The 25,848-nt window shown below is 35.7% G+C and overlaps 1 protein-coding gene across 3 annotated transcripts in view; it reads left to right on the top strand.

Annotated features, from left to right (window-relative positions):
• PTPN12 (protein tyrosine phosphatase non-receptor type 12) overlaps positions 1 to 25,848 on the top strand; it is an 83,461-nt gene that overhangs the window by 21,950 nt on the left and 35,663 nt on the right. For 2 of the 3 annotated variants that reach the window (XM_049813710.1, XM_049813709.1), the window contains exons 2-7: positions 13,852 to 13,960; positions 17,289 to 17,365; positions 18,386 to 18,481; positions 19,494 to 19,532; positions 20,325 to 20,396; positions 23,291 to 23,350. In XM_049813710.1, coding sequence (XP_049669667.1) covers positions 13,852 to 13,960; positions 17,289 to 17,365; positions 18,386 to 18,481; positions 19,494 to 19,532; positions 20,325 to 20,396; positions 23,291 to 23,350 — 453 coding nt within the window. Of the gene's footprint in view, positions 1 to 13,851; positions 13,961 to 15,975; positions 16,310 to 17,288; positions 17,366 to 18,385; positions 18,482 to 19,493; positions 19,533 to 20,324; positions 20,397 to 23,290; positions 23,351 to 25,848 lie in introns of all 3 variants that reach the window. The other variant, XM_049813711.1, reaches the window with a different exon arrangement.

The following is a 25,848-nucleotide window of genomic DNA, read 5'->3' as shown; positions in this document are numbered from 1 at the left end:
CCATTGCTGCAGATGATTGATCTCTGAGGGTTTAAGTTGTTCTGTACTAGTGTTAAACAGTAATGTAGTGGGTTTGGTTTTTTTGACCATCTAGTAAATTTCTAAATGAGGTTAAAACAAGAGACAGTTTCAAGTGACTTAAACTATGGCTTAAAATCAAAAGAAGCCTTTTGGGCCCCATTTAACAGTGGAAGAGTCAGAGAATGTGTGGACCAACAGTGCTTAGAATGAGGGTGTTAGACTTAAATGTTTGGTGACAGTCTTTAAAAAGGAAAATACTGCTTCCTTGTCCAGAGAAAAACATTGAATTTTTCACTGAAAGAGGCTAAGGTTATTTTACTGTTTGCTGGCATTCTTTGGTTACAGCGAAAGTATCCTCAAGTAAAAACAGACTATCACAAGCAAAACCATTAACATAAAAATGAATTCATGTTTTATATGGAATACCAGAAAATGCCAAGTAAAAACTATAACACTTTTTCTGTGCTAAAGGACACTTAGACGATGCAAGCAATGGATAAAGTAGAATATGAATGTTTCTGTCCTTGGAGGAAAATTTCAGTAATTTCAAGTTGAATCAGTTTTTTTAATATCAGACCACAAAGAAAAATAAGAACATACAACCCATCAAAAAAAGAAAAATCAGTCTCAACTGACCTCTTATTTACATTAAGAAGAAAAATAACTTTTATCTCCAGTTGCCTATTGAGAATTTATATTGTTTCATCTCTACAAATTTCCCAGCATGCTGGACTTACTACTGAATACAAATTGTTTATCAGCAAATATCCTGTCTCTTTATTTCCTTGGTGACTACTATAAACACTCATGAGTTGCCACTTAGTTAATTTATGGTAATATGTGTGTGTGTTTCCTTCAATGTCAGTTTCTACTATACAACTTTATTTGACATTTTTTAAGTTTAGTCTTATTTCTTTTACCCTGAAAGTCTGTCTGCTTACTTTGTTATATTCCCGTCTTCCCCTCTTGTTGATTGTTTTCTAGCTTTGTCATCAAATGTCTGTTAGTGTGCTCTGCTTTTCATGAGAACTCATGAACGAAAATGCTGGATTGGCCTGGGAAGTTGTTTGAGAAACTTTGCTTGTGAAATGCCTTCAGTCAGATGCTATTTTTTTTCCAATATTTTTTCTTGTAAAAAGACTAAAGAGACTCTTGGTTCACCTGAATTCTTGTAAAAATTCACATACTCTTCTTTTGAATTGGCACCATATCAAATACTTATTTGAAGCTCAGGTTAGAACAGCTTCCTTTCCCAAGAAAGGAAGTGGAGTCTTATTACTTTGTCACTTATTCCACATAGATGAGAATTATAGATAAGAATCTTGAGGCTGGATCTGAGGGTATTCCCGTTTGTTTCTGTAATATCTGGAAGTAAATCTATCATCCAGAACCCCAGGGGTGTTGAATAAAGTTGTTTGTATTTCAGATAGGAAAAAACTTAATGGGGGTTCACTATTGCTTACTAAACAAACTATCAACTTCTACATTCTGGATTGTAAATACTCAGCTTTTTAAAATAATGACAGTTGAGGGTTATTTTAAATTTATCAGCAGCTTGATTGACAAGGCACTTGCCTGAACCAGCTACATTTTACCAGTTTACCAGACTTTAGTACCTTTGTATTTGTTGAAATTTGGCACAGTAGGAGGACTGCATTTCGCAAATTAGCTGTCTAACAAACATAGCCTGCAGGGTACAAACATCAGTGAGAGGCTATTTTAGAAACTTTTATGTGATTGAGTGTATACTTCATCTGAAGTAAACGTTTCTCTGCTCCCCCAAATAGAAGAATTTCAGAAGTAATTACATTATATATGTAATAAAGGTATCCTACAAACTGTAAATTAATTTAAAGTTTGACTTGCAGCTTTGGTGTCCAAAAGGCAATAAAATGTCTATAAAGGCTTTATTTTAGAAGTATCAGGAATTTAGGTTCTCAATTCTGGTTTTAAAAGAGGGTGTATACAATATGTTTGTTACTTGACCCTTTAGTTTGATGTGAGCTTTTACAAGTCTTCAGAATTAAAAATTTCCTCTAAAATGTTTGTGATTTAAAAAGGTTAAACTTCAAACTGTTTGATTAAAATGGTATTTTAATTTACTTTTTAGTAACTTCACTGTAGTATTCCTGTCTCTGGGTGTTCTAATGAAATCATGATATATGACTGCGGAAAAGGCAACTATTTCTTTTGCTAGTCACTTTTGGATTTGCATGGCCTTGAAAATACCTGTGATTAAGGTTACTATGGAACTTTATGTTAATGGTATGTCAAACAATATATTTGAAATGGTTATATTCAAGAAAAATCACAGCCTTTACTTTTTTGAAGCACTTCGTTGAATAAAATATGAGGAAATTAAGAAACATTTTCTGTATGAGTGGTAGCATTATAAGGTTGTAGAAAATCCTGCATATTTGTCTCTGTTACTTTTATAGAAGGGAACTGTGTACGACACAGTATGTGTGCAGAAGGTTTAAGGACTTTTTTAAATTCAGCAGAAACAAACTAAATGGTAGAGTATATTGTTCAGGCGTTTAGCAGTATTACTGCCAAGTCTTGAATGTTCAGCCATTAAAACAAAAAAATTAATGGAGAGAAATAATCTAAAATCATGCTTGTGAATAACACTGTCTAGATATGTTGTTTCTGTACTAGCCTTTGCTGCTTTGGTTTCGTTTGAGTAGTTGCTTTATAGCTCTTTCTGCTGGAATTATGAAAATTTTGTTGGCCATCGCATTCCCTGTTCTATCTCTTTTGAAAACAGAATCGGCATATTCTGGTTGGAAGGTGTGTGCTTTTGAACTGATGGGGACACATTTGTTAGGCAAAAATTACAAATATAAACAATTATGACACAAAATTCCTTTGCCTATCCATAAATATTGTGCTGGTTATTAGCTAGGGTTATTACAGTTGAAATCTTAGTACAAGTTTGTGTCTTTAATGAAGCTACTTCTTTCTGGCTCTTAAAATGCTATTGAACTCTGTCATAAATGGCCTCTTTATAACTAGCACATTCCTTGGCTTCCAGACGCAGCCTTAAAGAAGGGGTGAAAATAGTTGTAAGCATGTTTTCTCCAGTTAGTAGAAATGTATTTTCTATTTGATACCTTCTCTTTCCCTTAACATTTCCTTATATATTCCATGTGTATATGTTACTGCATGGAAGTACTGATTCAGTGCTTGTCAGAAGTTTTCTTTTTTGTATTTGTCTGGAAAGGTTTTAGACTGTGGCTTTTTGAAGGGGGAATAGTCATTAAAACCTTGTGGGTGTTCTACTTGCCAATTATGAGCTAACATAGCTATATTAGCAGTATCTTAATCTTGCCTGCTGAATAGTGGGGGTTCTAAACTACTGAATGTCTCTACAGATACTGTATTTCTATACAAGCCTGCTTCTGAAAAAAAAGCTAGACTTCTGGGGAAAGATAAAATTGGCATATTTTTATTGGAATTGCTTGCGTGTCCAACATCAGTGTATTTAACACTGGACTTACATCATCACATAGTGATTCAACTGTGTGCTAGAGGGTGCCATATAGCTGAAAGGAGCAACACCTTTGACTTCTAGAGATGTTTCAGTAAGGTAATTTGGTCCCAGCTGCAATGTTTCTTGACTGCACAAACAGCTATGCTTTTTACCCAGAACATTTGTTAGGCTCCAGCTTTTCAGCTTAAAGTCATTCCCAGTGAAAGTCTTACAGGTCAGGATCTCTGTTTCAGATAAATTGGTAAGACATAGCTGTTAAAAAGCCTTGATGCCTTTTTGTAAGGCAGGACATAACAGCTGTAGCAGACCCTTTGGGGGCGGGGGGGTGTTGTTTATTAAAATGCCTTAAGACTATTCTCCTGTGCCTTTATTTCTGGCAGCTTTGGTAATGGGGGACCAGCAGGTAGGAAATTCTAGTTTACTTCTATTGGACTGAAAGCTCAGGGTTTCCTGTTTCGGTTGTGGTGCTTTTTTTTTCACCTAGTATAATTGGGCCAAAACCAAACACTGACCTCAAGGAATTGTATTCCAAGGCGTGGGAAAAGAGGAAGAGTTTTGCATCTTGTGAAGGAAGAGGGAGAAGAACTTCAGGGTTGGTTTGGAGGATTTTTTTGTTTGTTTGGTTTTCCTTTTTTAGTGCTAGGCAGACACAAAAGCAAAATATATATATTCTCCATGGAATTTAATGCCTCATTCCATGTACTATGAAGTTACTATGAAGTCACAAGCAAGAAAATGGTAATGACTGTGGGGAGAAGAAAGTTTTGATGGTAATAGATTATGAAATTTCTCAGGGAGAATTGATGTGGCTGAAAAAAACTAAACATTCTTCAAAGACAGAGGCTTAGCTGATATCTATTTAGATCCTTGTATTGCTTATTTATATGAATTGTACCTGATCTGTATTGGCTATACAGCTCTTCCTTTAAATGCTTGTCACAAGGTGCTTTTGACTGTTTAACGATGTTATGTCTTTTAAGGCATGAGCACTGAAACTGAAGAGTTGTAGAGTCATAAATGACAGTGACTGGGCCAGCCCCTCTCATGTAGCCCTGAAAAAAGCATAGGTTACATTCCTTTTAGCTACCTGATTAAGCTGGAATAAAACCTCTTGCCTTTTGGGTGTTTTTTGTGGAGGAAGTCTCAACTTGCCTTTAGAGAATTTCTTCTGTGCTTCCATGGGCTGGTCCTGGGGATGCTATTACTTTGATATCTATTCTTATTAGGTCATAGCTGTTGGGCTTTGACTTCCATGAGAAACTTTCAATCTGGTGTAAGGGAAGTAGGACAAGTATCTTTATTTCAGGTGAAGGGCACACTCTGTAAAAGCCTTCACTTAGTTCAAATGTTGCACTGAGTGTCAATGTCACATCCAGGATGTCAAAATTTGTTTGACTTCAGAGCTAGTCTGTCTAGATAGAGTGGATGGTAGTGTGCGCTTCTCCTGGATGGTCAAAGGGTGGCTCTTAAGAGAAGGTTTACCTGGACCTGTACTAGTTTTTGCTTTTAAAACAACCCCAGTTCCAGCATCAGAGCGGAAAGTTCATCCCACTTCTCTCATACTTGTTCTGAGACTTGCTCCTGGCAAGACTTTTCAGCAGGGCTCTGCTATGGCAGTGTTGGTGTTGCAGGTTTACTTCTGCTTGCTTTTGCAAGATGAGAGATGAGGTGGCCACTTGAAAAGATGGAGAGAACAGTTTTATTTAAGGCTAAATCTCTGCTTAATATCAGTGATTCTACTTCTTATTATTGTCTTACTGAGCAGCTCAAATCTTTGGGACCATAACAAGATTGAGCAATCTTCCTTTTGGTTTTGGATGCCTTATAGCCAGACACTCTGGATTCAAGATGTTTGTGCACACTCCCAACTGACCTGTTATTGTCGTGTTGCTGAATTCCCCCAGAGATTCTGAGGGCTACCATAGTCTAGGGTGAGATACGGGGTTTTGTTTTGCTTACACTGTAAATGCCTGCACTGATTGCATGTATAGATGACATCTCGGAGAACAGCTACAATGCATAACCTTTCCTGCTGTCCCGTACGTGTGCCTAAACCCTGTTTTGTAGGAAGCTGTTATGTACCCTTGTTATGTGATGGTACAGTAGTTTCCTGCTACAAAGGAAATGCGCATGTAATGAAAACTGGACTGAGTTTGACAATTCTTTTTGCAAGTTATTTATAGCCATTATATGATAAGACTTCAAATTTCTGACTCAAACCTGAATGTAGATTCAACCTAAATGAGGCATAAATATGCATCCCTCAGTTTCTTGAACAAATCAGCAAAACGGATAAAATTCTGGCTGTAAAATTGTACAAGAACTACTAATACAGTTGAAATCTACAGTGTTGTGACAAAAAGGTCTGGAGGTGGGGAAAACTGTCTTTTGCTTCCTTATTTCCAAATGTTTTGTATTCAGTAGATTGGTATGCATAGTTATTCTGCAAGTTTTAAGACTTTAAACATTTTTAGATATTAGTAGATTTTTTTTTCATATAAGAAACAATCATCATTCATTTCCCCCCAAAATGAATGGTGTTAGTTGTCTTAAAAAATTGCAGAAAATTGTATGAAGGACAACTCAAGCCTTTAGTTACCATCTTGACTTAAAAGTTCAACTACTTGCAAAAAATGAATCAGTGAGGAGACTGGTATAGAAGGCTTACATAGTAAGATGGCATATTTTATATGCTACAGTTAACTGAGGGTTTTTTTACTGTATTTAGTAGCTGTTTTCTTAAGTAACAAGCTGCTGGATTTTTTGCAGATATGTTGATTGAATCCATTGAAACATTTCGTCAACTAGAATGTTGTAAAAACATTATCTTAAAGCTGTGGCAAATAATTTTTAGGAGCATCTTCCCTTTTAATCACATAGCAAGGTGAGATGAGTAAGAGCTGTATATGTTCAAAGAAAGATTTAAAGGGAAAAATCAAGATTAAATGTGATGTTTTTTAATATACTTGTGCTGCCAGCATGCACAGAACCACCAAAACCTAGGACTGAAGGAATAAGAAGAAAATTGTGAATCCAGTAACTTGGAAATCATGCTTTTAAGCAGGGGGGTTCCATAGTTATGAGTTCTGTTTCCCCCTTTGCTTCTTAACTGCTTTGCTTCCTTATACTGTTTGTGTTTATATTGTTGGGTCTGAAAATCATCTTGTTGCAAAAAATCTGAGGCTTATTTCTGTTTTAGATTATCAAGAATTGTTCCTGATGGCTTTAACACTGTTAAGAAGCCTATTATTTGTAGTGAGTGATAATTTTAAATGCCTTTTCTGTTTCTGCATCAAGACATGCTTCCTAGCGTCCAACCCAAAGCAGTCAATTTTCTAATCACATGGTTTCAGACTAATAGAAGTTTTTGTGTTCTTCACTCATAGCTTGTAACTAACTGTCACTGCTGTGTTGTCCTGCACATTTTCACTTGATGTAATGTGTTCATAATAGTCTCTGCAATAAATTGAGTGTGCTAAGGAAACAGTATGGTCAGAGATAGAAAGTTACAAACCCAGTTCTTACATGTGTAATGAGTATGCTGCAGAGCTTTCTAGAATATCTTAGCACATACATTAGTAACTTATTAACTAAAACTTGAGTATGCTTTAGTAATCTAATGTTTTGCTTTGTTTATATACTTGCTCATCAACAAACCACAGATCTCTTTAGTCCTCCATCCTTGTAAAACTAGCCCACTACTGGCAGTATGTGTGTTGCTTAACTATTACTCTGAACATAAATTAACTGCAAATGTAATAGATAGTACTGCTAATTTAGGCTGGGATTAACATGCAGATAGTATAAAAATAGTTTCAGAAATGAGAGAGAGAAAAGGAGACTTTTGAAGCAATCAGCCCATATTTTGATATGTCTGTAAAGTCATCTTTAGTTATTAGCAGCGTGGGAGACATGCCTGGTTCTAACATCTTTGTTAGGGAATACACAGGTTTGGAAAGATGGAAAACATTGGTCTTAACTCGGGCAGTACCTAATTCTTGAGAGCATGCTGTCATTTTTTTTTTTACCTGTTCCCAGTTTTAATGTGATACTGAAGAAAGTAGGATGTACTTCTTAACTGGCTCCTTACAGTATTGTCATTGTCTTCATTGAATGATGCTTCTTTATTGGATATGAATCTCCAGTTAATGCCACAGCATGAGTTCCCCTCTTCCCTGAGAAAATACCAGAGTTAAGATGTTCTAGAATACACCATACCATCTAGTACTGACATGGTGCTGTTCTCAGTTTCCTGGGTAATTCTGGAGGGATTTTTCTTTTATGTGGTTCATACAAGCCTCCTTGAACACAGTGGGGTTTTTAGACCTGTCATTCTCCTGCTATGAAACACAGAAGACAGAGCTCCCAAGGGACTGTAGTTATCAGGCTGGTCTATTAATCACTTCAGCAGAGGTTCCCTCGGAGCACCTAGAGCTTGAGAGTTAGTAGGTCTCAGTAGAAGAGAATGCTAAGGTAGTGAAAACTTCTTGTATCTACCAATTCTATCAATTCAGCTTGCAATCTCCTTTCAGGGCTTGAAATAGGATAAATCCAGACTGCTAGCCTGTTCCTTGCAGCCAAAGCCATCTGCAAATGTTGAGATATGGTTGAGCTTCTGAATGTTGAGCTTTTATTTTACAGACCAGATCATTCTCCTTTCATTATATATGCCTGGCTAGTGTTTGGAAAGGGTTTTTCCTTCCATCTTGAGGGCTAGGAATTCTTAAAAATAATTGTTTGAAAGCTGACAGGAATAACTGGGGAAAGATTGACAGATGTCACAAGTGTATGCTGGTTTTCGAATACTATTAAGGCAAAGTGATGAGAAGGATACTCTCAAAAATTAGTTTTATCTTTAGTTTCATATGTATGTACTAAGTATTGGTATCATAACTAATTTTGTCAGCTTAGGCTCCTTTGGATGTTATCTTGCATGTAGGTCTTTTCACATCTTCATGCTGTGTTTATTTGTATGAATATAAACCACAGAGATAGTTGGGACACTTAAATGCAAGTATGATACCTGAAATTATATTAAACTCTGCATTATTTGTGCTAGTTAACAGGGGAATGGAGGTAACCAGTGATATCCCGTGTGGGACAGTTCAGTGTTGATTCAGCTCAACTGGACCCGAGTTCCCCAGAAACTTTGGGCTAAGCTGTACTGTGCCCCACTCTCCCCATGCAGCTCTTGTTCTGGCAGAGTGACTAAATGAAACCTGTGTTCATTTCTTCCTTGCTGTTGCAACCCAGAGCTGCAGAGGCACCCCTGACTCAGAATAGTCCATCCTCCAGCTGAGTTTATTAGCATCAGCTTGTCTTGGTGTTTCCCAGAGCCCTCAGTGATGAGAAAGTGGTATAGGAAAACTCCAGCTGGCTTTGGATGGACTTTAAGCTAAAATACTTCTGGAACCAAAGCAGTTTTGGAAAGTCAGAGCTCCATTTGAGCAGTAATACATCCATGTCTGCACTTGAGCTGTCTTTTGACAAAGGCGTCTCTGGCATCTCTGTGTTCATAGTATTGGTATAGAATCTGAAACCTGTGTAATCTGACCGTAGATAGCAAGAAGGTAGTTATTTTTACATTTTTGTGATAGTTTGGTTCACCCTGCTGCTTACAGGTACATTTTCCTAACTGTATAAAAGTACTAGGAAATTTATTGTGCCCTAGTAATGTTTATTTAAATTACTAGGATGACAGCACAGTTGACCATAATTCATGTGTTTTTATTCCCCTGCTGCTAGTAAGAACAATGCAATGTCAAGCTTATGATGGAAATAGCTATATTATTTCATAAAATGACTGCATTAATACAAAATTTTTTAAGTGTTTCCTAGTATCTTTTATGCTTTGATTTTTAAGGTAACTTTCATGGAAGCTTTTCTTTAATTTTCAATTCTTTGAGTATATCTTAATGCACTTAAGCAAATTTTGCAAAACAAAATATGTTCTTGTGTGATTGGTGTTATCTCATGACTCTGCCATAGCTGAGCATGTAGAGCTTTCTAAGCCTGTTGTCACATAGCAAATGAACCATGGGTGCTGTGGAGTATTCTAGCAGCTGACGTTTTACACTATATGTACTGCTCCTCAGGTATTGTCAAAAAGGAGATTCAAGCAAACATCACTGTTTTACTAACTGATGTTTTGACTACTGGAAATGTCAGATAAGGCTTAGGAGACAATTTGAGGACTTCAAGTAAGTGAAGCCCTGGTGAAATATTTCCTTGAAAAGAAGCCCAGAAAGGAGTTATGAGTACTTCTGTATCATAAGTAAAGTTCAGGCTTTTAAAGTGAGTTCTTCAAATCTCAATAGGCTGTATAAGTATTTTCTTCAATTCACAAACAACATTAGTATGATATCCAGAAATGTGTCTTTACAGGCTTTCTAAAGTGTTAAATAGATTAAATAGTTTGACTGCAAAAGTCAGAGGTCTGTGTTTCCTGAACTGATTGGACTAAGTTCTTCTTAATATGGTAGGATTCCACAAGTTGGGTTTGAAAAGCTGGTTTGTCTTTTTGTAAACACATTGAAGTAGATTTGTAGTACAGGCTGTCAAACCACTGTGGAAGTTGGAAGTACGTTTCTGAAACTCAAATTGCTTCAAAGTTTTGTCTCCCCACTGTCACATGTGGTAAGTGTTTGTCACCATCCCACAAACCACTTCTGTCATGCAATGAATAAGCAGAATTAAACTCGAGCTTTTCTAATGAGAATGGAACTTAAGGCCTCATGAATGTAGTTCTTCAAGTATGATGAATCATGAATATACACTTACTTTTTGACCATTTTGTTCTTAAAAGAATAAAGATTTTTGTGGTACCAGAGTAGCAGTTCCAGTCAATATGCAAGTGTCATGGAAGTGTCCGCTGTTATCTGCAGAGGCACCAGGCTGGATCTCTAGTGTCCCTGCTGTTGGCATCCGAGTAGCTTCTGGGAAGCGATTTTGCAGTTTACTGCCTTAACCCAAATGAGTACTGCTTTGTACTGTAGACAGTTGTTAATTATGAATGAGCATGAAACTGGACTGTGACAGATCTTACTGGCTATCTTGTCCTCAACTTACCATAGTCTGAACAAATACTTTCTTCTTCTGCCCTGTCGTTACCCCCATTCTGCTATTGAGTACATTCTTCTCCTTCTGGTCACTCTAGGCTGTAACCTAGGAAGGAAGCACTGAATCTCTTGCATCCTACAGCAAGCTGTGTGTGCACATTGCAATAGCTTTCTGCATCAATTTTCTGTTGCATGTAGGGCAGAATCTTCTGCTGAGTCTGGCACTTTTCCATTCCTGTGGTACTTCATTCAAAGCTCAGTTTTTACAATTCTTTCCTTATGCTTCAGTCAATTCTTTCTCTTCTGAAGTGTGAAGTAGATACTATTCCATGTAGCAGATACTACTACAAATCATAGAGTACTACTTAGTCTTTCTGATGGCTCTCAGGACTGTACTCATCTTCTATTACCCGTGTCATAGAACAGCTGACAAACATGCATTAAAAGTATGGATCCTAAAGTATTTTAGGAACATATGTGTGCTAAAATCAACCTGTATTTCAGTTCCAGTCTTGCCTTGGAGCCGGGCTATGCTAATCCTACTTTCCAGTCTGTTTAGCGAATTGTACAGTTATTGAATCATGCAGGGGAGTAGGCTATGCTGAATTCTTCTTATAGCATCAATTTCTAGAAAATGAAAATTGGTACTAGTCACTCTGGCCTTCTTGGCTTATGATGGGTCCGAGTTGTACCTGTGAATGTGCTTTTTTTTTTTTGCATGCCTTTTAAAATGGGCTAAAGCAAAAAGGATCATCTTCTTGGAGTGCTTTTTGATACATGACGGTTTTCCTGTATCACTTCCTCAAGTGTATCCTTTCTCATGCAAAATAACTTCTGCTTCTACTCAGGGTTTTCAGAGGTTGTTTTTTCTCCAGACTTCTTTTGTTACTTTTTCTAAGCAGAGTCATGGCATTTGTCCCATAAAAATCAGCAAGATGGAAAAAAAAACCCAAAACCAAACCCCAAAACTCATAACCAGATTGAGATGTGGAACAATATACAAAATCATATTGGTGGCTGTGCTTGGAAAGTATCATTGTTTCTCTTTGCTCCCCACCCCACCCCTGAATTGGAGGCTTATAGCATGTTTCAAACTATATCTCAGTCTTGCTATTCTTATGTGATACAGCTAAATTATGTGTATTTATATTGCTATTTCTAGACTCCTGGTTGTGCCCAGTCTTAGCACAGGCACAATGTTTATTTTGACATAGGTAAGGGCAGCGTTACATAGGACAGTATGTCTCCCATGTGCAGTGGTATTCTTTGTCTGTACCATGTTACAAACCAGGTTTCCCTGCCTGCTATGCATATAGGTTATGCTGTGAATTTGTTTTTAGTGTTGCAAAGATGAAGCTTCCTGTAACTGTTTACATGTCTTTTCAAGAATTGAATCTTCCTATTCTTCACGGTAGCAATGTTTTCAGATAATATATTTAGCACTTCGATCACTATGTGGTCAGAAACTTACTGTTCCATCTCCAAATACTTACTGTTTTTTCTTCATCGATTAACATTGCAATTTTTTCAAGAGCAATGCATTTTAAGAATAAGACCCCTGCATGCTAGTTATGTTACTCTTTTTAGTGTTCAGTGATTTAATCTGTGATAAAGTCCTTGGAGAAGAGAAAAAAAAAATTGTCTGAAAACTGGTATTTCTTGATCTGCTTTTTTAAAATTTATTTTACCTTGCCATTGTTTTTGCTCTGTAAATGCTACTTGTATGGATTATTAGATGCATGTTATTCAACTAAATTTATGCAAAGTTTTATCCACATTTGTGTATAAAATTTGCTGTTTTTTCATGATATCCAGACAAATTTTATGAAAGTGTTTGTCTGTGGGTAACAGAAATGCTAAATTTTGTGTGTTTTTTTTTCTTTTCCTTTTTTGCTGGAAGAATTATTGAGGGACTGGAGTTGCCAATTAATTTTTCCTTCTTTTTTAAAAAAATTGAAGTGCGCAGTGAGTCTCCCAAGTGTTTTAGAAGAATTCAAGAAGAAAACTGGCTTTCCAAGCAGATCCTCTTAATTATGATGCCCTTCTGCCTGTATGTTGTTGCATAGTCAGTGATAAAGAGGATTTATGTTTTTAACTAGCAACCAACCTCCCCCCATTCTCCCCCTTGCCCAAAAGAAAGCAAGCCATGAACAACTTTGGGTCTTCAAGGATGCTAATCAAGCATTAAAGATGGAGGGAGGGAAACATGAGCAACTCTGTCCTTCCTGTGCAGAATACCACTTAATAGAGATAGTAAAGTTCTTTGAAGCTACGTTCTCTGTTTTCGTCTTGATCATCTTGCATACCACTACCATGTCAGTGTCCACAGAATGGCTGGTGTTACAACCACCTAGCTTTAGCTGGAAGCCAGAGTTAACTTTGTGAGTTCTTCAGGTTCATTTTTAAGTCTGGATGTCTACACAATCTAAAATAATAAGCACTGCTGGCTCCTCTTGTTTTTTGTTTTTGGGTTTTTTTTTGTGTTTTTTTTTCAAAGACGATTTATACCTCTTTTCCCTTCTCAGTTCTAAGGTTGCAAAGGCCTAATTTGAGTGGGATGATAAAAGCTGTATTGCTCTTGTTATTTCCTACATTGCTGGAAGGCATGGGCTGGATTTTATTATTAGAGATTTTGACTATTTCAGATTTCTAGAATTTGAAATGGGGGGGGGGGGGGGAATGACATTGTTGTGAATACAGCAGACCTCCTGTCACTCATCTTAATTCCAAATATCTTGTACCTGAGAGGCGGGGACCTTCTTTGTCTGGGTAAGCTTGAAACTCAACAGGAGTTGGGCATGAGGAGTTAAAAGTGAGATTTTGCTTTCTGTTCAGTTGTCAGTGTTGGAAGCCACGTGCTTCAAAGTACTAGCTGCTAACAGCTGTTTCTGAACCAGACTGCTCCATGTTCATCCTCCAGGTATTCTGAGCATTAAGAGATTTTTCTGTCTCTTGCAGGTATTCTTAATGCAGTTGTTACTCCCTAACAGGGCAGTGTATTTCTGAAGTAAATATAGCTGTATTCCTTACTGGGTCTGTAGTGGCTTTTGCAAAGTTCCATGTCTCGTGATGTATAGAGCTGGTTTCAACTTGGCTTTAAACTGCTGATGACCTAAAAGTAGTGGATAATTAGATTTTAAAACTTCATCATAGTGAATATTGTAAAAAAGAGAGAAGAGGGTTTGAGTGATCTTCTTATCACAAGATATTAGCTGAACTGATGAAGTATGTTTCTGTTATCTTGAGACTTGAAAATATAACATAAATGTTTTATTTCAGAGGTTAAGAAGATTATCAACAAAATACAGAACAGAGAAGATATACCCAACAGCCACTGGAGAAAAAGAAGAAAATGTTAAAAAGAATAGATATAAGGATATATTGCCATGTAAGTCTGATTTATGTGTTAATAGAAGACAAAGGAAAGTGTGCTAGGTCCCAAGCTCTATCAAGCTGACATCTTCATTTTAGCTTGGAATAGTCTAGAACTTTACTAGGTGCTTAACTGTATTTTTTTTTTCTTTAGGAGCATGTTATTCATGGTAGAAAACAAAAGATGTCAGCATAAACTTTAGATGAAATTTTAAGGAGCCTTAAGGAACCTGGCTTGGTGGTTTGAAGTAAAACAGATCGTTTTGCTTGTTTGTATCCTGCAAACTGTGTCAAGAGAACTTTCAGTGCTGGATTATCTTTGGTTTGTAGTTTCCTAGAGCCCAAATGAAATTCCTGTTTAATGTACGAACACAGAAAACGAGTCAGAGCAGAATTTAAATTTTGAAACCACCAATGTGTGATATAATGCATCAGTGATCTGTAATGACAAGATTGCCTGTTACGAGTTCACTTTGTGTAGCTTGTGAGGCCGTGTATTTCAGAAGCTCTTACTGTGCTTCTCAATATTGAACAGGCAGCAGTGAGATTAAGGATAGTCTTCTGACAAATGCCATTTTTCATATCCCAAAAGATTAGCAACAGATACATTTTTTACTCTGCTTAGCTTTCTCAGAAGTGTTAGGAGGTTTATAATGAATAGGAAGTTCAAAATGGTCATAAGCATCATTAGCTTTTGTCTTCAAAATGTGTTCTAGTAATAAACTCCAGCAAATTATTGTGTTTCAGATTGTTGTATACCTGTGTGCTCTGTTTTTCTAGTGCTGGAATTTTTACTGTTTACTGTGTTTGGAGCAACACTTCCATCAGTAAACTTTGCCCTAAAGCCACAGGCCCTAGATTGTTTAGAAAATGCATATGTGTTCATATTTTGCTAGAGGATTTATGTATAACGTACATCTAATGTTGAAGAGTAGTGTGGTACTAAGCTCAGCTGCAGCAAAATAGTTAAATACCATTAGAGTTTTTGTTTGTTTTGTGTTTTCAGTTGGGAGGAAACATGTTTAATGGATGCAGTGAAAAAGAGAGGGGAACTTGTTATTGTCGTCTTAATAATAAGAGTTGTTATACTCTTTTCTTCCATGCTGGCATTTTGGTAATCTTGGTAGCACCTAGGCTGAATTGATGAGACACTTAATAGCTAGTACAGTAGTGAATGGCTGCAACTAGACTGGTATATGTGCTTTTCTTTCATCTACATAAAAATAAAAATTGATTCATTGGGAACTGAAAGGGTACACAGATCACAGTGGGGAAAATGAGCAAACCTCAAAGCTGACATTGAGGAAAATTGAAGGTATGTTTTCAGTTGAAGCAAGAATATCTTCAAACATCCAAAGGGTCCAGCAATGAAGTGATGGGAGATCAGCTTGACAGAAATGAAAGCCAGGAGATGTTTTGGAGGACGAAGGGGGATGATGCTTTGCCTATCTCTTATAAATCCAGAAAAGACCTTACAAATCTAACTGAATCAGATATTAGTGCTATATTTACCAGAAATTGTTACTGCTACCAGAGAGATCAGTACCTCAATACTAACTCATATATATATATATATATATATATAAAAAAAATATATAGCCTTTAAGGTAAATATAAATATCCAGGCACTAAATCTTCTGAAGCTGGAACCTGCAATGGAATTTTTCTTGGAGAATTCTGTTCCAGACCTAAAACTCTGTAAGAGCTGAGCTGTGGCAGGTAGAGGCAGGCTGGAATTGTTGACATTTGGAAACTGCTCTAGAATTTTGGATCTACTGTGCTGGGAAGATAGGAGCCCTCATTAGCCTACCACTATAATTAGTCTGATCCACCATTTAAAAGGAGTTTTTTAGTATTAAGTCTGTGACACCATCATTGCATGCTTATAAAGTGTTATTGCTTTTAGATTATATGTATAAGAGTGTAATACAGTGTAGTATGTTTTAAGGGTTTCTCTAGGCTTTTATGTGAGGGTGCATTGTCTTAGTCTGAGACCTAAATGTCTTGTAATCTACACTTGTGCTTTTTTAGGAAGCATTGCATGGCAACACGAACATTTTTTTGCATGTTATCAGGACTCTGGCAGAAAATTTCACCATCTTGGAAGCAAGTATCTTGGAAGCTTTTGGAAGAGCTTTCTGTATAGAAATACCTCTTAGCATGTACTTCTTGTGGGCGTGGTTCCTTGTTTTATTACCAGTGATGTTTTGACAAAAACCCCTCTATGAACCATATTTCCTCTGTCTAAATAGACTCATTCTTTGTTTTTTTTTCTTGAATTTAGCTCTAATAAAAGTTTTAGCAGCTGTTCTGTGATTGAGGAATTGACCCTGGGAGCAGAAAGTAACAGAGATTGCTCAAGCAGGTGCTGTTTCTGCAGATACTTCTGTTCCTCAGTGCGAAGATAATTATTTTTTTTAATCTGAATTTCTGACTAAAACAGTCTCTATTGTAGAGATAGTTTGAAAGAGTTCTGTGTGATAGCTAGGAAGTGTTGGTATCAACAAGAGCTGGAAGGACTGGCGAACAACCTACCCTCGTTCTTAGTAAGAATCATCAAGTTGTTTTTGTATTGAAGATGCACTTAATTTGTTTTCAATGCCAAAAAGAATTCCAAGATGTTTGGTTTATTTTGTTAACAAGTAATAAAGGCTACTTTTAAGACTGCTGAGGATTTTGGTCTCCAAAGATTTGCTGTTTTCATAAGAAGCTTTCTCTGAGACAGTAATGCTTGAGGCAGAAACTTGAAATGTCAAAACCCCCTGAATGAAGGAATCTGCTGCTTTTAGTTTAGAAGTGCCCCAGCAAAGTGTCTAGCCCAGTGTTTGGGGGGATAGAAGTTAGTCTGTGTCTGAGCAATAAACCGCAGTATATGTTTCATGTTGTAATACTTGGAGTCCTCCTTGGCAGAGACTTTAAGACCTGCCAGCTCCTTTAACTATGCACTGGTGTTTTATTCTTTCTGCAAATGTGCATTTAATTCTGACCATCGTGATCTGTGTTAATATCGTATAACTACAATTTTGATTATTTATGATCAATTGAATTTTGCCTCTTTGTAATGAGTTGGTCTTGGAATTCCAGTAGTTGTTACTCTGTAAACTTGAGCATCAGAAGCACATCACAGTAGGACCTACTCTGCTTATCCCTACCTGAGTTGATTTACCCATAAATTAAATTACTGACTTGCTTGTGTGACTTATCTTTGGGAAGCATTCTTTAATGTGTAACAACTTCTTTACATATAATATGTACTATATGTATATATTATGTTTACTGTTACATATTGATTTACATGTGTTGTAATTCTTGTTTAAAAAAAAAAAAAAAAATTCTTCTTTTAGTTGATCACAGCCGGGTTAAACTGACCTTAAAAATTCCCCCACAAGATTCAGACTACATCAATGCAAACTTTATTAAGGTATGTATTACTCTCTTAACAAATCTTAAGTTCTTTTTAAGCTTTTATTTCATATCAGTGCAATTTTAATATAGTCTGAGATAAGAATTTAAAACTGCGAGGGAAGATTTTCTTTTGTTATGGTTTGAATAAATTTGCAAACATGATGCCATTTATAAAGCAATTTTTTTAAGTTTTAATATGGCTCTAAGTGTAAGTATAATATAAAATACTTTATTTTAAAGTGACAGGCAACCATATTGGAACTTTATACCGTAGGGAAATTCAGATATGATTGTTTTAACAATTGGTAGTGCTAAAAATACCAGACTTTGAGAGGGATCATAAATGAGGCATTTGACAAATTGTGTATGTTAATATGCACTTCTTGCTGTTCATGGAAGAAGTGTGGCAATGGAGTTAGATATAACATTCTTAAAGAGAAGCCAGAACTTGGCTAAAAGCCTGTTATGCTTTTGTTTCCACTTGTGAATATCTTAGGTTTTCCTTGTAGCCTTATTCTGATGCTGCTTCTACACAGTAATTCTTATTCAGAAACAGGTGTTCTTATAAATCTCACTTATTGGATGTTTAGCTTGAAAAGCTGAATGTAAATTTCTTCGAACTTTATATAAAGAAACATTCTAAAATTTTGGATTTTTTGAAATGTATTACTGGGAGGAGGGGAACTTTAAATTTGTTCAAGGGAATACTTTTTAGCAGAAAGTTTTTAAAATGTTCATTAAATATTTGAGTAACAAAGAAAATGAGGACTTAAAGGGAATCTTCAGAATCTGATCATACAGAAAATAATATTTTCTGTTACAGTCTCTGGCAGTACAGTAGCTGTTATAATCTTGGGTCCCCTTGAAATCACTAGCAGAATTCCCACTAATGTAAATGGGACTCACATTCACCCTTCCTGTTGTATCAAAAATAAAAATAAATTCTAATTTTACATGATTATAACCTAAAGCCTTTTTTATTCAGTGCAGATAAATTTTCTTTATAAATGTTAATGGTTCCTTTGTGCAATCCTAGGGAGTACATGGGCCAAAAGCATATGTTGCTACCCAGGGACCACTAGCAAATACAGTAATAGACTTCTGGAGGATGATATGGGAATACAATGTTGCTGTAAGTACCTACTTAAAAACCAAGACTGGGTATTACCTTATTTCGTGGCACAGTGATTGTGTATCTTTTGCCTGAGCTGGCTATTATTAAAAACGTTGGCAGTGATTTAGTCCATTTACTTCTCAAATCCTGTTTTTGTGGTTTAAATAGCATTCTATATATCACTAATATTATTTATTCAATTTAATAATGTAAATTCAAAGTAATAATTTTATTGAATTAATATGAAATGATGTGTATTTATGAATAGGTTGGTGCTTGTGGTTACATCTGTCCTGTGGGAGACCTTACAACTGTGACTTAATGCGGACTGACAAAATCATATACAGAAGCAGCATGTGAAACAAAAAAAATAAAAGCCTACCTTTTTATTTATGTTAATTTTGGGTTACTTAGTGGTTTATGTATTCTATATCTGTTTAAACAGCTATTATTAGGGCTTAACTTTTAAGTACTGTTAAAATTGGATATGTTCAACAAATTATTTCTGAAGATGTTTTTTGTTTTATCAGACACTTAAATTGTGGTTATTTATTGTAACAAATAGCTTACCTGTTGGTGCATTTTTATTGTGCTGTTCACATTAGTGTATCTCAAGTAGCTTCACCTAAGAAATCTGATTCCTGTTTTTTAAATAGGTTTTTGCACCTATTTTAAGCAGTCTGTATTATTTTAAGCAAATATAGCTATGTTTCTTCCAGTCGGCAAATGGCTCTATATTTTTCTGATTAAGTTTAGACTTTATAGTCAGGCTGAATAAATATGTAAGATATTTGTACAGGATTACAGTGAATTCAAATTAAGTAGCCTTAAAATGTTGTAGTAGTGTTGTATATTTTGTGCAGGGTGGAACTTGGGTGCTCTTTTAGAATTAAAAAGTATTAATTAGTCCCTTCAGTAGTAACAAATGAAGGAGTATCAGTATTTGCCCAGATAGAAGCAAGCAGTAAAGTGTTGCTGAATTTACTTGATCTAAAACCAGCTAACTTCAAGCTTCTTTTTTCCTTTTCAGATAATTGTAATGGCCTGTCGAGAATTTGAAATGGGAAGGGTATGTATACTAAATACAAAACTAAATGAGCATTGCCCATGCGGGGCACTATGCCAATACTTGTGAAGCTTCATATGCCAAATCTGTAACTGTAAAATAATCTGTCAGATTGAATGAGAATGCCTATCCTTATATTTGTATGCATGAAAAATAATGAATGCGACTGCTTTTCTTTGCTCCATTTATTTACATCATTATTTAGGTGTCATCTCAGCAGAATATGTGTGTTTGTATACCAAACTGTACCAATGGTCTGTTTCTGGTCATGTCACTATGGAAAAAAACCTTGCTCTTTGTGGGATGTAGGCCAACTATCAAAATCCTGAGTCCTTCAGGATTTCCTGTCAATTGATACAGCTGTAAAAACAATCTATCTTTTAAATCTCTCTGCTATAGTCTTATGACCTGAGAAGGAAAAAAAAGTGGTCCGGAATTGTGAACTCTAGACTTTCACAAAAAATAAATTAGCTCTCATAGCTTCCATCTGTATGATGCGTGTTTGCACGTATGCAGGCAGTCATGAAGTTCACGTCCTAATTTACAAAGTGTCTTTTGGCTGTATTTATTGGTGATCTAGGTTTTTGGTTTTGTTTTTCTTTTGGTATCCAAAAGAAAAAACATTTTGCTGTCTTAAAAGAAGTCCAGCAAGGCACCAGGGGGCAGATGTTAAAGAAAAGCACCAAATAAGAGAGAGTAAGGCATTCAGGATTATCATTTTGACTGCTTTGTTTCTGTTAATCATCATCTTTCAGTACTACACATGAATTAAATTAGGATTCTTTGCTTTAACAGAAAAAATGTGAACGTTACTGGCCTCTGTATGGAGAAGCAGCTGTAACTTTTGGACCATTTCGTGTTTCTTGTGTAAGTCTGAAGCTTTATAAATTAATTTTGAATTGTAACTTAAAAGAATTGTTTAACAAACAGTTTGTATTACAAAACAAATGCTTTTTTAATCGTTAGGTACCAAATTTTACACAAAGACTCTCGAAAGGAATGCAGTGGAAAACAATGTGTGTATTTAAGCTCTGTGGTTTTTTGAATCTTCCATGATTTATTTTTATTTTTTTAAGTAGGGAGCCTGTGTGCCTTGGTCTTTTATGTATCATTTCTTTAACTTTATGTGACGTAGTTTTGAATGTCCATACCGTACTCAAGAAATCAAATAATATTCATGCAATTGTTTCTCTCTGTTACCACTTGTGCATTCTGGATATGCATGAGAAATGAAAGTAACACTGGAATAGGTTATTTCCTTTAAGTTATGTAAAGTTAATTAGCACGAATAAAGAAAATGGAAACTAAACTTCTAGGTTTTTTTAACTTGTTTTTGTTGGTAACAGGTACAGATTTATTTGAAAATACTTTCTTTGCTTCTATTGTTGCTTTTAAAATAAAAACAAAAATGAGTAGCAGATCACCATGAGGTCTGAATCTTTTTCTGGAGAATTCCTGGGGGTGTAACTGTCACATAAGTTATGATTCCAGAAAGATGGAGGAAACATGAACATTTCCATTGCATGTTGTGTCATGGTTATCAGGGGTTCTGATCTCTGAGCATGACTACTAGAGCCTCTTCCAGTTTTAATACTTGCTCTAGGTGGTAACATAAGGATTTCCGGTAGATAAATAAGCAGGAAGAGGGACTGTGAATATCTTCTATACCAAGCACAGCAGGGAACTGAAAGTAATCATTCTTTTGGCACCTGTCATCTTGGCATCACACAAGAGTATACTCCAATGGGTTTTTGCAATCATCTTTCCTTGGTAGAAAAAGCTGGATAGTAAAAGAAGTCATGGTGCAATTACCACTTCACAAAAGGGGACCACTTAAGTAGCAGAAGTTCACTTCATTATTTGTGACGTTTTCAGGGTATGGGTAGGGATACGGTGTGTGGGAGCATAGCCACCAAAATCAATAGGATCAGCATTCCTTAGGTGTGGGATAGTATCCGGCTGCCTTTGTACACACCTGTTATTGTATCTTTATTCCTTCCTGCTTTAAACACATTTGTGGCCTGTTTGTTCAACTTGTAGTTCTTGGAGTTGTGATCACATAGCCTTCATTTCTAGGTGATGCCAAGGGCCATTGAGCCTATGACATTGTGCTCAATGATAGGCTAATTACTTAAGGGAAGAAAATAGAAAATAAGCCACGTATAGGATGATCCTTCTTGTACCTGTTGTCAGCTTCTAGGAATGGACTAGCAGGACTTCCTTAATTGGATGTTGCCCCTGGATTATCAGTATATATTTTTATAATGCAGTGGATGATGAATTTGACAAGTTTTGGTCACTTACTCTTTCTGACATTTACACCATTGTGTTGTTGGAAGAAAACGCTTCCTTGTATCTTTATTTTTAATCTTGCTACCTGGGAGTTTAATCAGGTTCTGTTATGTTGTTTTAGTTACTCTTAGGATATGAATGAAATGTGACATTAAAGTGTTGAGTATAACTGTTGTCAGTATAAATGATCTTACTGTGAATTTTTTACGCTGGAGGTCATGATTAGCCTTAGCTGTTCACTTATTCTAAAACAGTGTAATTGATCCATTCCAGATTAATCTCAAAACTGTTTTTTCTTCTCCTTAACTGAAAATTATGTGCTGCAGTTTTCTAGCTGAAGTGCTTTAAGGTGTTCAGAAAGAGCTAGCATGCCAGTTTATTGAGCTATTCTTAATCTTACCCTGAAATAGTTTACTAAGAATTAAGTACATTTCAAGTTTGTCTTGTCAGGAAAGCATATAGTTACAAATTTTAGTCTATAAAGATTCTGAATAGCCTTAGATGGATTAAAAAATTGGCTTGTGGGTTTGAGTTTTTCTCCCCCCTCCCCCCCCCCCCCCCCCGCCCCCGTACCTGGTGGGTGATGGTCACATACTTGGCAAGTAGTTGTGGAAAGGGATTGTGTGTACATTGTAACTGACCTCTCAGGTACAGCTGAGAATCTATTACCTTTGGGTACAGTGGTGTATGTGGGCTGCTAGTTACGCGCTATCTCCTTAAACCTGCAAGGTGTTGCAATTGTTTTCTTGATGGAAAATGGTAAATTCCCAGTAGCAGATAGAAACACTTGGAAGCATATATGCAGTCTCTTAAATTCACTGTGGGAAGCTGTAATGCTAAGCTTTTAAAAGCATGTGCAAATTGCGATATTACTGATATTTTAAGTACAGTAATATTATTTGGTGTCTACAGTATGAACCTTCCTTGATGTTCCAAAGGCAGGTTTGAAAATTCTGGGAGTCTAGAAGCTATGCTTTTGGCCACAAGCATGACAATAACAATGATCCATTAAGATGCACCCTTAATTGAAAATAATAAAGGGGAAAAATGAAAGGAGATGTCACAGGATAGAGTGGTAAGAGGCTGAAGTCTATACAGCAGAAGTGTTATAAGATGGCTCTGGGAGGCAATCTGTAAATTAAATAAATGCATGGAGAAATAAAGCAGAAGTACTTTGAAATACTCTTACAAGGTTTATTGATGGTTTCAGGAGCAGGCTAGACACTGGTTTGAAAACTCACATTTTTGTTTTAAGTAAAAGTAACATCTTTTACATATCTTGTGTAGCAAGCTAAGTTGCTGTTTTAAAATCAATGTTTTGATTGCCCATCTTTTGGTGGAAATCATAGATACAAACCCAGTAAATTGGGAAAGAGACACCTGAATTTAAATTTTGGTTTTTTAGTTATATCCTGTATGCTGCATATTGATCTTTTTTTTTCAATTCATTACTGTTTTCTCATGTTTAGGAAGCCGAGCAAGCAAGAACAGATTACTTTATTAGAACATTATTACTTGAATTTCAAAATGTAAGTATATGATTACTTCTGGTCTCAACTTTAATGGTTGCTCAACTGTCTCTAAAATGATACAATGGAAGAAACTCACAAAAATACCTTCACTTTTTTTAGATGCTGACTCTATGTATGTAAAACATCAAGTTCAGAAGTGATGTTAAAAGCTTAGAATAGTGAAATTCCTTACTTGTCTTTTATATATGTTCTTGGTTAGCCAAAGGTGTGTGGTGGTCTTCAATAGCATGTGTTAACAACTAGAAAGCTTCAGTCACACTAGGAGAATTTCACTATTTACCCCAACTGAAAATATGATGATAACCTGAATGAAACTTGTCAAAACCCCCTGTTTCCTATAGTTATTTTTTTGGGGGGGGGTAAAGTATGTGTACTTGTTAGAATTTGCCCTACACTTTCATTTATTGCCAAGAGGGTTTTACAATGTTAAAAGATATTCCTGATGCCCATTCATGTATTTGTATTGCCAAGTAAAAATAAAGCAAGAATGGGGGGGGAATCACGAAGTTGTTGTCAAAGTTTCTCACTCTAGCTTGTAAGAAGTTACTCTTTTGGATTTGAAATAAGATATGAAAAATATGGAATGTTCTTGATTAAATTTAGTTGCATTGTCTTTTTGCGTGGAGGAACTGTGTGTAATATATTCAAGGGTCAAGATAGAAATGTTCTTTTAAAAGTGAGCTCAAGACTCCAGATTTCTTGAAGATTTGATATCCTAGTGTTCAAGATATAGAATTGGCTTACCAGACAAGTATTCTGGTAAACCAATTAATTTACACTATTTAAGTTGGCAACTGTAAATGGTTACAACTAGTCTCTTTATGGAAGAAATTGTATTCATCTTAGTGAAAACTTATGACACAAACTACTGTAGAACATGAGACCTAGTTTCTAAATTGAATATGTTATGTTAATTGTGAAAATTGTCATATTTTCAGTGAAATAAAAGCACTTGCATTCTCATACAAGTGTTAATAATGAATGATCTAAGCCTTTCTTGCAAACTTATACTTAAGTGTCAGATTTGAGGTGACCGTTTATTTTTCTGAAAAGCAACTGTCAGTAAATAAAAATAAATGTGGAGTTGTTCTGCAAAAACATGAAGGTTGACAGTCAATTTTACAGAATACCTGTCATTTTAATTGGCATCCTGTATTAAGAAACCATTTATTAGAAGTTAGTCTCACTTACTGTTATGTTTTCTTTAGCAATGCTTTGTTCTATTTCAACAACCGATATCACAACAGTTATGAAAACTGTTTAATCATGAGGGGGGTAATTTTGGGGGCTAATTTTTGTCTGCAGTAGCTTGCTAGGTGCTTGCAGTGGGGTGCATAATCTTAATCAGTTCGCTTCTGTTAGTGTGTCCTGAATGCTAATAACTGACTGTTATGAAACTTTTTTAGATAGCAGAAATTAACTGCATAATAACTGGGGTTTGCAACTTGTTTTTGAAATGGTGCACTTAAAAACAGAACTGAAAAGATATCAAAAACTCCAAAGCAGAACCTACATTACTTTTAATACCCAGGTATCATGAAAACTGGTTACTTCAGAAACTGTAGCTAATTTATATTTTGCTTGCATGTATTGTAGATGCAAATCATGTTTGTTTAGCTACTTGACTTCCATGAGTTCTGTTCCAGTTAATTTTTATAGGATGTGTACTACATAAAAACTAAGTAGTAACAAGAAAACTACAGTTTGCAGTATGCTTTTGATCTTAGCAAAGATCCCAAAATTTTATATTCCTTTAAGGAGTAATATAACTGAAAGGATTAACAAGATATGTTGATATTCAACCTGTGCAGCTGATAAAATTATCTTTCTTTAGACTTACCTAGCAAATTTGCTTCAGGATTTCTGTAAGCACGTGTTTTGGTAATGAATTACAGACATTTCATGTTACCTTGAAGAATTCTTCATGTAGGCTTGAACTGGGGAGGAAAATATTTGTGGTATAAAGTAATACCCGTCTAAGTTCACTTTCTGGTTTTCCAGAATAATGAAAAATTTTGTCACTTCCTTAAAATTTTCAATAGAGTATCATACAAAATACTATGCAAAAGAATTTAAAATTTATATAAATAAAGTTATTCTAGTTGCCAGGAGGAAAAGCGGTTTGACATTCAAAAATTTTTTTAAGCTAAAACATCAAGTTCTTAAGGACTATGGAGGTTCCTTTTCATTTTTAATTTCCATATAAAAAACAAATTTGGATATTATTTTCTTTCTCACAGTTCTGCTAATGTGAAAAATCACTGCTTTGTCTCTTTAAATGTAATTAAGTGAAAGTTCTTGGTGGACCTTAATAGGCAGTTGTAACTTTTCTTCCTCCTTACTGATGACATTGGTTTTACATAATCAGTTGGATTTCTACAATTTCTTTTCTTGGGCTGTATTTTGTCCTGTTTTACTAGCTACAGTGCTTCCATAGGTCTGGCAAAAGTAAAGCATCAAAAATAGTTGGTTCAATTGAAAGACGATATAAATTT

This window comes from Accipiter gentilis, chromosome 11 (assembly GCF_929443795.1).
Source record: "Accipiter gentilis chromosome 11, bAccGen1.1, whole genome shotgun sequence".
In the NCBI taxonomy this organism is placed as follows: domain Eukaryota; kingdom Metazoa; phylum Chordata; class Aves; order Accipitriformes; family Accipitridae; genus Astur; species Astur gentilis.
Note: the sequence above shows the minus strand (reverse complement) of the source record. Positions and strands in the feature narration are given on the sequence as shown.